The sequence below is a fragment of the Macrosteles quadrilineatus genome, unplaced genomic scaffold (genome assembly GCF_028750875.1).
Source record: "Macrosteles quadrilineatus isolate MER2022 unplaced genomic scaffold, UCM_ALF_1.0 Scaffold_1__1_contigs__length_201487025, whole genome shotgun sequence".
In the NCBI taxonomy this organism is placed as follows: Eukaryota; Metazoa; Arthropoda; class Insecta; order Hemiptera; family Cicadellidae; genus Macrosteles; species Macrosteles quadrilineatus.
This window is the reverse complement of record NW_026542594.1, coordinates 160,312,227-160,325,375: the sequence shown is the minus strand read 5'-3', so window position 1 is coordinate 160,325,375 and position 13,149 is coordinate 160,312,227. Positions and strand designations below refer to the sequence as shown.

General features: G+C 33.3%; 1 protein-coding gene across 4 annotated transcripts in view; it reads right to left on the bottom strand.

Annotated features, from left to right (window-relative positions):
• The window catches only part of LOC128988435 (serine/threonine-protein phosphatase 2A 56 kDa regulatory subunit gamma isoform-like), a 51,384-nt gene that overhangs the window by 18,254 nt on the left and 19,981 nt on the right, over positions 1-13,149 (bottom strand). For all 4 annotated transcript variants that reach the window (XM_054409721.1, XM_054409712.1, XM_054409731.1 and 1 more), the window contains 8 exons: positions 10,508-10,707; positions 8,176-8,309; positions 6,475-6,544; positions 4,928-5,058; positions 3,738-3,797; positions 2,893-3,106; positions 1,062-1,181; positions 203-330 (listed from right to left, as the gene is read on the bottom strand). In XM_054409721.1, coding sequence (XP_054265696.1) covers positions 203-330; positions 1,062-1,181; positions 2,893-3,106; positions 3,738-3,797; positions 4,928-5,058; positions 6,475-6,544; positions 8,176-8,309; positions 10,508-10,707 — 1,057 coding nt within the window. The remainder of the gene's footprint in view (positions 1-202; positions 331-1,061; positions 1,182-2,892; positions 3,107-3,737; positions 3,798-4,927; positions 5,059-6,474; positions 6,545-8,175; positions 8,310-10,507; positions 10,708-13,149) is intronic.

Genomic DNA, 13,149 nt, shown 5'->3' with positions numbered 1-13,149 from the left:
GGTTGCTTGTATAATTTAGCATATGTTGGGTCTTCGCCATGCTTATTGTGAGTCAATCCGTTGGTTAAGCTTGAACATGTAAAATACTGGATCGGTCATTTTTTGACTGATGGCACTAAAGAAAGAACCCTGATTGGCTATCAAATTACTGACCGGCAGTTCTAGGGTTAAAAAATAGATCAAATGTTTTAGAAAATCTTACTTGTTCCAGTGAGACTTGGAGTTTCTGTACAGAGATGGGAACATGATAGGCAGTATAACAGCAGCATTGTCACTGATGAGGGACATGATGTACTCGTTGTTCCAATAGTAGAGAGCTCTCTCAGCAACCTAACAAAGCATTATTCATTATAATGCTGTAGTGTATTGTAACTTCAATCACCACAACTAGGTTAGTTACACTTGAAAACAATCAATAGTGATAATATAAAATGTTGATTAGTTTCTCAAACACATACTTCATTTCTTGACTTACCATGTTATAATAGCTTGTGTATGGTTATGGTTAACCAGCATTGGTCAGTCTTGTGACCAATAACTAATTAGAAAAACATGAGCAATTATATAAAACAGTGTAAGGTGTGAGTTTTAATCTTCACAATAATAAGAAAACAGGAGATCATTTCCCAGCATGCATTCTGAGCAACTTGCTTGGACTATTTCTGTTAAAACAAAAACCATTTTCCAAAAGTATGGGTTTTGTAGGGTGTAAATCAATTTGTATTAATTATTACAACTATTAATGAGTAACCCCAGTATTGTGATGGAACAAATAGCCTACATGACATTATGATAATAGATTCACGGAGAATGAGTAGATAGGAACAATTGCGTAAGAACTCATCTAGAATCTAGAGATATAAAGGAAAACTCAAAATATAAAGAGTTTACAAGGTTTGGGAAGTCAAATCATTCAAGGTAATAAAACTTGATTTAAACCAGAAGGGGATTGGAGAGACAGTAGACTTGAACCTCAATTTTCTGACAACTAACAAGGACAAAAACCTTATACAGATTTGAAACCATTAAAACAAAACCATTCCTATATTTAAACTGCTTACTTGAAAGTGTGGACTTGAGACACACTTAGCCAGTTGGGTAAAAAGAGGCTCCATTACTTTCTGAAATTCCGCTGGTTCAATGACATCGAGAATTTCTTCCAATTCGTTTAAAAACATTACCTAAAAAAAATGAAACTTGTTAGAATATTAAAAACCAGGACTAATATATTTTCTAAGAAATTATCAATCACTTGCGGGTTAAGACTATTTATGATATGTTTCATAGAAGATTATTGCATATGGACTAAAACAACAACTGTATGATTCTCCAAAAAGTCAAGACATTAGTTTTATTTTATTTCCTTAAAAAAAAAAAAAAAAAAAAAAAAAAACTTAAAACTAAAGACATGTCACATCAAATGAGAAATCAAATATGACAAGAAAGGGAATTGAAAAGGCCATTGGTTTACCTTGCGGGTTGTATGCGACAATTAAGTGTAAACTGTAAAAGTAATCAATCAATCACAGCTAGGTGTAAAATTCATCTGATTGTACACAAATGGAAAATGAAATATGTTCAAGCTAAATGGCACCATAAAAATATAAGCTAAAAAAGGGTCTTACGTTTACGTGGAACTAACTCCCACAAAAACGGAGTTTGTTTTTTAGTTCCTTGATGGTGTCTGTTTGACATACTAAAAGTCTAGAATAATCTAACCATGCAAAATGTGTTTTTTGGACGTCATATTGAAAAAACCAGATTTTTTTTTAATTCAAAAAAGCTATGTTTGATATTAAATTAAAGGGATTTTTTGCTGCAAAAAATGTGAAATGTGATTTAAAATCGAGTTTCCTTTATTCCTTGCTACACTAACCTTTGTAAAATACCGTGCAGAATGTATTTTCCATTTTTCTAACTTATCTACCTATATTAATATGTAGGCCTATATACTACTATATAGTTATGCGTTTTTGTTTCACGGGTAATATTGATAACGACACCTCTAAACTGATCCTGTACTATACCCCTTAACAGATGACCAAACAATTTGATTTTTTTTAACCTTAGGGCTGCACCCCATTGGCATCAAAGTCTGCTGTCTTATTCTTATGGAGGAAAAGATTTTTCAAAATGGCTCAAAAACGGCATTTAAATTATGCTCCCAGACCTACCACGATTTTAGGGGACTAAGGGCCAAGGGTATTCGGAAAACTTTTTCGTGGCCTCAGGACTCCGCCCCACTGGCACCTTCTATCACTTAACGACTTCCAACTTGTACGTGTGATTGTGCTTTGGCTTTATTTGATAAAGCAGCATGTATATTTTGTTTTGAATTATGTCCTAACGTTGGATACGCCTCCCTTGTCAACCGTAGGGCTCCGCCTTGGTTGAAGATGACAACTTGGTAAAATTGTCAACTTATTTTTCCATTTCTTTTTATAGGACTCGTACGGTATCGTACAAAGATTTTTGTAGCAAAGAAACTCAACTTTTTGAGATGATACTTTTTTTAATTTTCAAGTTTTTCCCCAAGACACAAATGGAAACCAAGCATACAGGAATATACAATATTTCTTCGTAATCTGCAGCAAAAAACAAAAAAAAGTAACCGTTTTTAATGCATGAGATTTGCGTCTAAAATAGCATTTTTACTATCTAGGGAGTAAAACACATTTTTAGCCCCTAGGGCGTAAAAAGCAGCTGTCGTCAATTCAGTTGTAAATTTTTATTTTAAACAATACCAATCCATAAATAAAAGTATGTATCAATTGTTTAATCAATATTGTTAGTAATTGTTGCCTTATTGTTGATAGTTTGACATATTAATTGTAAGAGATCTCCCCTAAACCAACATGGCAATATCTTATTATATGATTCCAAGTTACTTACTTCCTTAGGTGAGTGAGTCTTGGGCCAAAACTTGAGTAGGCACTTGATGACGGGCTCAGTAAGAGATGGGTCTTTCTCAAGAAACTGCACAACACAGTAGGCTAGCTGAGGATGGTACACACTGAGGGACTTGACCTTGTGTAGAGGTAGAAGAACTTTCAGCAAGAACACCTTGTGTTCGTCTTTCAATGGAAGCGCAAACCCGTTGATGATGCTGAAAAAACACAAACTATTACCACTCTTTTAAGTTAAATATTTAGAAAATGTAACTATCATAATTTACATTTTGGTTGCAGACCATTTGCGTTACAACAATCAAGTTCCGGTTCAAGATTGATTAAATTACACAGGGTGTCCACAGAACTCTGTTTTTAAAAATTTCCGTATTTTCCCACCGGTACTTCAAGAATTCATGGATATTTCCCTGCTACTTCATTTAATGCTGATAACTTGTGTAAGAAAATGTTAAGAGTTCCTAAAGCAGTAAATGGTGTAAAACACCATTACAAATGCCGTATTGTTATTCACTATGATATTAGCAACAAACCTATGATAGATATTAACTAACAGGTCGCTGTGATTGGAATCCACAATCTAATGGGGGTATCATTGCGCTGGCACCGGCAACGCTAAGGCGCATGACGTTACGCAAGACCACGAATATCGTGCTTATAATGCTCACAGCTGCCACTCTATCTGTCAATTATTTTTAAACTGGGAGTTATTAAAGCTTATTTAAATGACTGAATTTTACCGCAAAAGATAGGTAGATTTTTCACAAAAAAAATCATGATACAATATTCAAAATTAGAACTGACTTAAATACTCTAAAACTTATTACTTACCTTCCTAATATTTCTAATAGTTCTGCAATTCCGTTGTGGTGTTCTGTTTCATATATAAAACTGAAAGAAAAGTTTTTGATTAATTTACTGGTCGAGAACCAAGAATTTATTACAACAAATTACAAAATGAACATTTTGTATAGTACACGTCAATACATTGTAACGGGTCCAATAAATAAGTAAATAAATAATAATAATCGATCATAAACAAATGATTAATTATTGGAATAGTAAATAAATAAATTATCAATATTATATTCAATAATGTACGTTTCAGTTGGGTAACACGGTGTATAAATTAGGGTCAAATGGTTTAAAAAAAGATTAATGGTAATATATTCCGGGATGGTGAGATGAGAGCTGTGTTTGTTGTTGAGGAAGGCAAAGGGCGGTTCAAGACACAAATCGGTATTCTGCGCAGCCAGTTGGAGTGGTTTGAGAACTGCCGTTACGCTTTTGGGCTCCAAAACAGAAATTTTCAGTTTTCATGGTGTTGGCAGTTCTCGGGTTGAGCAACCGACGCACACACTAGAGGAAGGGGCAGGCGGCTTCACTTCTTCACTGGTCATCTTGCTGTAAACTTCTTCGCCAATCGTCGTGGTTAAGATTTATTCACAAGTTACTGGAGGGTAACAACCCCATGCTACACGTCAGTTAATGCCGACAGTTTAGTACGGTGTTATAGTGACTTAATCTAACTTATTTGCTCGGAGGCCGATTCTGCCGGTATGTTTGAAGTCATATTTTTAAAGTAAACAAGGGGAAGGTCGTCAATGTCGGGTTAGAGGACGACTCCATGACACCGATACTAGACAGCACATCAACGTAGACTCGGGCCTACCTCAACAACACGACCACGATGACCATATACATGCTGTGAACAACTCATCATCTTACCTCTAAGCTAAGTGTCTAGGCTTAAACTTAGTGGTTATTTAAAATTATATTAGGACTAGACATCTGCCTATAAAACAAACTTGATTTCCAGATGTAAAGAAAGAAACCTCAAGACATCTAATAATTTTTGCAATGTAAATTAACTTCAAGTAACTTATACCTAACTAAACTAAATTCTAAAAATCAATTTCTCTGATATTCTGAAGTGTAAAGCACATAGCCTAGTCTAGCAAAACTTTTAAGTAATGCAACACACATATTATGTCTTAAAAATATATTGAAGTAAACCTCACCTGTAAAAAATATTATTGATTTGTTTACGGATGTAAGCTCTAAGGCCCAAAAACTTTCCATAGATTCTATGTAGCGTTGTTTTCAGAAAATCTCTTTCTCTAGGATCTTCTGAATCAAATAGTTCAAGAAGCTAGAGAACAAAGAACCAATGTTAGAAAAAGAAATAATCATAGTAAATCTTAAGATTTTTATTGTTTGGAGTTAAGATTAATAATTTAAAAAAACTCTATATAATCAGGATGTTACTAAGCTGACGTGTCCAGTGGTGCCACTACAGCCCCAATAACATGCCATCATGATTTTCCCCCAAAATCACAGATAAACCCACAAACATCATCCAAAATTTTGATAACATCCATTAACATCTCACATGATGATGGCAATACCCATATACATCTCCCACAATCCCAGCTACGTACGTGAGCATATCTTGCGGCCACAGCGTTCACCAAAGGAAAGTTACATATTTGGTCCATTTTAACTGTAGAACATAAGTCACATTATAAAAATACCGCTAGCTAATCGCAAACAGTTATTTAGGCCAACTTCCCAGCATATTTTTGAAAACTGAATAGAGGGTTTTTAGGCATGTCTGACTGATATGATTACCATTAGAAAAAGCAACTAGTCATATAATATAATTTTGACTATAAATCCGTATTATTATCTCCCATGATCACAAGGATCTCACCCGCCAAAGCACTAAAGCGTTAACATTTTCTGCTGTAGCAGAAAAATCGTGAACTTCTGACACAATCACTGAGATATCATCATCTTTTCCTGCATTGCGGCACTATCGTCAACATGTACCACGATTATGGTAGATCAATCGCTGACAGTTGAAAAAATCCCCTCCCAACAAAACCTCAAATTACAATAATACCGTCTTGTTTTCCCCCAACAAATTTCTGAAGTGTTGTGACCTGTCCATACCTATACATTACTCAATTCAATTAAGAACAACTTTATTCATACTTGCACAACACATTTTATGATGAATAGCTTCAACATCCTATATCTACCAATACATAAATTCCAACATTCTTGATAACGAAAATACACAATTCAATTAATAAAAATTAATAAAAAATCAATTGGATTCTTTAAAATAAGTTAAAAAAATTTAAATTGAATGAAATGTTTGATTAGTTAAGAAATAATTAACTTTTTCATAATGTATGTTGCTTTTCTTATTAATTTGTCCTAGTAAAAAGTGATTAGCTTTCTCTCATGTATAAAGATTTTTTTTTATCAAAATTTGACCTTAGTTTTATTCCTGGCGTTGTTGGGATGTGATGGAAACTAGCATTCTCTAAGGGTTTAATTTTAACTAATATAATATTGTATCAAACATATTGACTGAAAGCAGTATTTTACAGTTCTTTAAATGGTCCCTAACCGAACCATCATATCACCGATTAATCAATCATAACTCTAATAGCTCTCTTTGGTTGTTTTTAAAAAGTGTTCCATGTTTAATTTAGTCATTGAACCAATATAAAAAAAAATTACAATAACAGTAATAATACGTGTATTTTTCACTGACCTGTAGAACAAACTTTTGATCAATATACCTCTTTGCAGCATTAGGTTGAAAATCAGGAGACTCCAAGAACCTGAAAATTACACGGTTTTCAAAAATGTTTAATGTTTAACATGTTTTATATATACAGTAGTTTATATTATTCAAATTAATATGGTGTATGGGAAAGGTAAAATATGTTCCTAGCAATCATTAAAAACTCAAAATTAAGTCTTTAAAAAACAAGATCTCTTTTAATTTGTTAAAATAAAAAGCAAAACATTCTCTTGAAGAAGATTTCCTGTAGTAAAGAGTAACTTTCAATGTAGTCTTCACGGTCTACTCTAAATTTTTGTGTTATGATCACTTTGGTGTAGTCATATAAAGAAACAGAAGATTGATTACACAATACTCAATGATTCTCATCGAGGGACTTCATAATGTCAAAGACAATCAAATAGTATCTTAGTATCCTAAAAACCAAGATTTTATAAACATCTCATGATGTCAAAAACTAAATTATAAGTGTCTTATAATGTAAAGGAATGTTCAAAATAATCAAAAAAGTATTATGCTACAAATTTGTCATAAATCACAAGAGAAAATTAGTGTTTCATAATGTCGCAAGAACAGTTGTCACTGATGCAAATATACTATTAATAAATATCCATGACTGTTCTATGGTCATTAAAAGACTAGTTGAGACTTGGACTTTGATCAATAACCCCATACAAATCTCAAAATATTCAAAAAATATTCATCTGTGATTTGTGGCTCCCATACAAATCAGAGGTTAAGTTGCAAGAAACTAAATCACTTGAATTTATTCTCAACCCTTCCTGGACGGGCAACTTTTATGGCCTCGGACGGACAAAAATTATACAAATAAACACATGGAACATCTCATACTATCTAAATAATTTTTTACTTGTTTTTATGCGCGCAAAAAATGGTGCGGATATATCCACCACCCGTCCACGGATGAGCATCAAACTGAGGATATATCCAGCGACCCTCTTTGAAAATATGGCCGTGACAAGGATAGGCAACAAATAAGGGACAATATGTTAATACTATTACATGCTGCTAGACAAACAACTGTATCATTTAGAGCCAACAAAGTAAACCATTAGGTTTACTTGTGCCTAACAAGTTGCGCGCGCAACATCGTGGGGGTGCACAGGAGAGGGCGGCCGCCGTGTCGCTTTCAAGGTCGCAGCGGTTGCGGAGAGCGAGGGGAAGTAGTGCCGTGGTAGCCAGAGACATCTGGTTACTGCAAAACCATCAGCCAGGCTGTCTGAAGGTAAGGCGGATATATCCATATCCCGTCTAGAATATAACAAGTCATGTGTGGATATATCCACCTGTCCTTTATTGCCAGACACTTAGACGGATATATCCATTACCTATCCGCGAAGGGTTAAGTTTAAGAGCCATATAAGAAAATTTTAGTATTGTAAAGCACCTGTATTAAAATAATTAGAATCGACAACTTAAGTGGAAGTGGTAAAGGCTTCTAGAGTCAACTGAGATTTGCAGAACAATGGAGAAAATAATATGTAGATATTGAAATCTTCCAATTACTTAGTCTTCAACATTTGTGGATAACTTCAGAAAAAAATAAAATAAAATCTCAAATAAATACTTTAACTTGTCTGCTCCGCTATCCCTGTTCATGAGTCAAGCCAGTGATTGAAAGCATAAAAAATATTTTTGTTTGGTTACCTTAAGAAAAACTCGTACACTAGTTGTAAATGTGGCCAAGCAGCTTCTAATGTAGGTTCATCTTCTTCAGGATCAAATTCTGCTCCATTCGGATTGCTTGAAGGAGGCAAAGTGCGGAAAAGATTTACAGCAAACTGAAAAAAATAATATCTCATTCATGTTGTTTGACCTATTTCCTCTTGTTTGTAATGGTGTGCAATGCATCAAAATTTCGATTCGCGATTCAATTCACAATGCATCGAAATACCAATGCATCAATTTGGTCCGTTAGTCAACAATACACAAGTGGAAATAAAGTTACATCATACGCCTATGCCAAATAAACTCAATCTTATTTAATACAGGTCAATAATAATAACAACCGCTTTGGTATAGGCTTATTCAAATTGTTAATGAAGTCTGGATTTTCTTAGGCCAACCATAAAATTAGCAGTGTCCATCAGAAGGAGGTTAGGTCAGCAAATACCCTCTTGTTCACAAAAAATTTTATACAGTACATTTTTTTACTTTAAACTTTTTTGGTAAATGATCCATTACAGTAATGTAAGTTGTAAATAGTTTGAAAGAAAATAATAACCAACCGAATCTTTTATTATCAGCTGTAATATTCTAAATTAATCGTAAGTTAATTCTGAGTTAATTGTAAGAAAGGACAGAACTATAACATACTTTATCGGCTATGTAAACATGTTGCACTATTTCTTATATCACATTTATTACAATAAGAACAAATGGTTCCATAGATAAGATGCAACTTAAAGAACAATAAAGACAATCACCATAAGGGATGAAGGACTTAATGGGTTGTTCAATGAGGGTATTGATTTCAGCCCTTTCCTACAACAGAGAAATCTCTTTATGAAGAAGTACACTTGACTCAACCATGTTCAGGTCACTTCACTTGGGGCCATTATATTGTTGTCAACAAGACTTTGTAGACACAAAGTTACATTTTCTATTAATTTCTTGAAATCTCAAGTATTTTAAATCATTGTTTTTATTATATTTTACATTTAAATAATTTTTAATTATAACTTTTTGCTTGGCCAAGTTCAATCGGGCCTATATAAAAAATAATTAATCTAGCCTTATATTTTCATTTGAAAATTGTTAATATAACGTCTAGATAAATATTTTGTGTAATCTACAACAGTAGAACCTCAATAACACGACAACATAAATTACAAGTGCACTTTTCAAATCCCCTTGGAAACACATTAACACATAACACTAAACTAGCTGCAAAACCCGGCTGTGCCCAGGTACAAATATGATGTACAATAATGGTTATCGAATCAGTTTTTTTCTGTTTCATAGACATACGTACCAAAATCTTGGTACCATTAAATCTAGAAACATTTGAAATATTCCTTCTCTACTGTAGAACATTATAGACCAACTACTGTCACTATTTTTTTATTTTGAAAGTCTAGAATATTTTCACAAACACTCATATTTTTACTCCATATTCAGCACAATCTCGGATATTCACTACCTCTCGTCAATGAACATAACCATTAACACGTAATTAAGACACAATATTTACGGAACCATTAGAAAGGTTGAGCTGACTCGGAAAAGAAAAACCAATAGTTTTTAATATATAGACTAGAGGGCCCTGTGCTGCACCACAGCATTGAAATGTGTTTTTTGATTGAGTAATACAGTACCCTTGAACTAAACTGATTCAAACGATCAATATCTAAAATGAAAGCCTTTATTTCTAGGAGTGTTTTAAGACCAAGACATATAAAATAACTTAAATAAAAATGGAGTTACGTATCATTGATTGCAGATAAGTCCTTAAATAATTAAAATTATTTAAGATTCGTGATTCAGCAGCGTGCTTCAGGTATGTACGATCTTAATAAACAATAGCTCAAATGAAAGCCGGTATTTCACTGAAGGTTCTTAGACCAAAACAAGATAATGTAATTAGAACTGGTGAAATACATCTTTAATTGAAGTAAAAATTGGAAAAAATGAAATTTATATTTTTGATCGAGAAAAATCGGTAGGGTAGAAGAGCTAAACGAACTCGGGAAAGAAAAACCAAATTTAACTCCCATACCAAATGTACAGGGACGAAGTTGCTTTTGTACATAACTAGAAATACACGTCAGATAAATGATTACTGATGCTTGATGGCAAATCTGTGCGTGCATACCTATAATTTAAGACCAAAATTATGAAAATCGGTCGTGTAGAAAAGCCGAACCGACTCAGAAAAAAATCAATATTTCTTAATATATAGATTAACTTCTTTGAAAAGACTATTGACGTCTTTTAGTTTCCTTCACTTTACATGGGTGTATATTTAGTCTCAGCTCACCATGTTGACTGCCTCAGGGTAGATGGCCTCAGTAATGACACCTCTCTGAGTAGTGACATACTCGACCATCTCATGGAGTGCAGCACGTTTCACCTCCTTCCATTTAAGATCTGACAAAGGGTCTGACACAAAGTCAAACAAGACACAGCATTGCCGAATCTTCTGAACAAACAGCTCTTCTCTGTCTGCAGAAGATGCATCTGTAAACAATATTAAAAAATTTGATGAACAAATTATAAAAGTAAATTAACTACAATAATACATTTTTTGAAAGTTGCCAACAATGTGTGTATTTGCAGGTACAATGTGGTATTTTCTCCAGTAACAACCTAGTAAACCGTGATAGGTTTAGGGCAGACAGGTTAGAGCAGGTGTGGGTATGATGGAAGTGCAAACGAAGGTATGGTTATTAAATGAAACACTTTAATCATTTTACAGAGGTAGGACGACGACTAGGTACAAAGTATGTTAGTTGATGGTCGTAGCAGTAGGGAAGGTGGTGCAATGGTACGACTAATGGGTTAGTTTGATTAGACCATATTACGTCACATAGACGATGTTACGTCTAGAGGTACATGGATCCATCTGGCAGATTAATGCAAATAACGACAAGAATTACAAATAGTGAAATATACAATGAATTTCAGTCAATATGCTACAGGAAAGGATTAGAATAAGCCAAATATACTTAAAAACTATATTTCACCTGTTTATTTGAAATACTTAAATGGAACTGTTTATTTTGTTTGGGTTGAAAGGACTTGCTAGTACTTAGTACAGTACTAACTTTGTCTCGTCGATAAAGTAATTTTTCCCTTAACATTTTTAATTTAGAGCATTCTTTCTTGACTTGATGTTCTTTGTTACATTAACACATAGCTAAACAACTAATGCAAAAGAATTAAATAATTTGCAAGATGTATTTTCAGTTCATTTATTTAAGTGGTTAGTATAAAACATTAATGCATATTAAATACACAATCAGTATCCATGCAATAGACTTGTTCTATTGTCACCGCTGCTTTGCAACTATTTATTATTATTTTTGCTGATCCTCAAATTATTTTGTCACATAACCTTAAAGTTGTAGTTGTGTTGACTGTAAGTGTCCATTATTGTGGTGAATAGTGGTAATAGGGTATAGTGTGGTGAAAAATAGCGCTCGTACCACGGACCGAAATGGTTTTGCAGCTCTTGAACCAGCAAAACCTCATTTTCGGGCCGAGGAACGAAATATACTATTTACCATTTCCCCGCATGGATAAAATTCAAAGCTCAATTAATAGATAACCACATAACTTTTAACTGGAGTAACTTTAGTTTTTGTTAACAGATGTTTTGTTACGGCTTATATGACAAGCGCATATCAATTGAAAATACAAGACTGTTTGGTTTTCATTGGTGTTAATACCATTATGGCTTCAGACAAACATTCCAATATTCGACTGTAATAAATCCTCCATTATGTAACTAACAGATATGTATCTAGTTTTTTTATCTTTCTATAGCAATACAATTTTGTATATTATGGTTGTCTAAACAGCTTATCCTTCAATAACTGTTATTCCTATGCTAATGTTTTATTGTTTTGAACCCCTTATTTTAGAGTTTACAACCCTAGGTTTAAATGTGCCCTGAATTCTACAAAGTTGTTTTAACCATATACAAATGAAAACAACATGAAATCAATAAATACATAAACAAACACATTGTAATCGTTTTACTAACAAACACAATAGTAAAGGTTTACTTTGGAATGGAAATTGCAAAATAAGGTTATCATTATCATCAAGTTAGTGATGACCTAAACAATACTGAACTTGAGCAACTGCCCATCTAAACATATCTATGGGTAGATACTTCAATTAGCTTTTGAAAGTGTCACTATCAATTTGGGTTCAGGTAGCAAAATGACATATAACTACTTTTACCCTGAGTGAATCAACAAGGAGCTACATTCTAGCAAAAGTAATAAATCAGAGAACAAACTCTACTTAGTAGATTTGTACAAGAAAAATTCACTCACTTATTGAAAACTTTTCAGTAGTTATTTTCCAAAACAATGACAGAAAATCTATAACAGCAAATCTTAAAAATAGGGGGATGAATTACACAATAGCTTAACATAACATAAGATTCATAGTGCTTTAATTTAATCCATGTTGGATTAAAAATACAATTTAAATAATGGTGTAAGCCTACTTTGGTGTTTAGACTGCTTGAAGGTAAAACCTCCTACTGGGGATCAACTTAAAACCAAGACAGTTTCAGGCTATATGTTTGTTTGCATTTAGATTTAGATTACGTAGGCCTTAATGTAGTAGTATTATACTTTGTTCTAGTATTTCAAACTATTTATGAAATATAAACCTTAATGTCAAAATGACTCTAGACCTACAGATTTGTAGGAAATTTCCGACAAGAAAATACATTTTCAGCAAGTTAAGGACCACACACAAAATATTATTATTACATTAATAATAATAACACTTGTTATAGGCCTAATCTGTCACTTAATCAATGTATTGTTCCATGATATTTGGCTGTTTTCCTGGAAATAATAACATAGATTACAATTAATTGACTCTTTCAAAATATGTGTAAAGCACCCGTTGAGGTACATAAGATATTACCTACAAAAT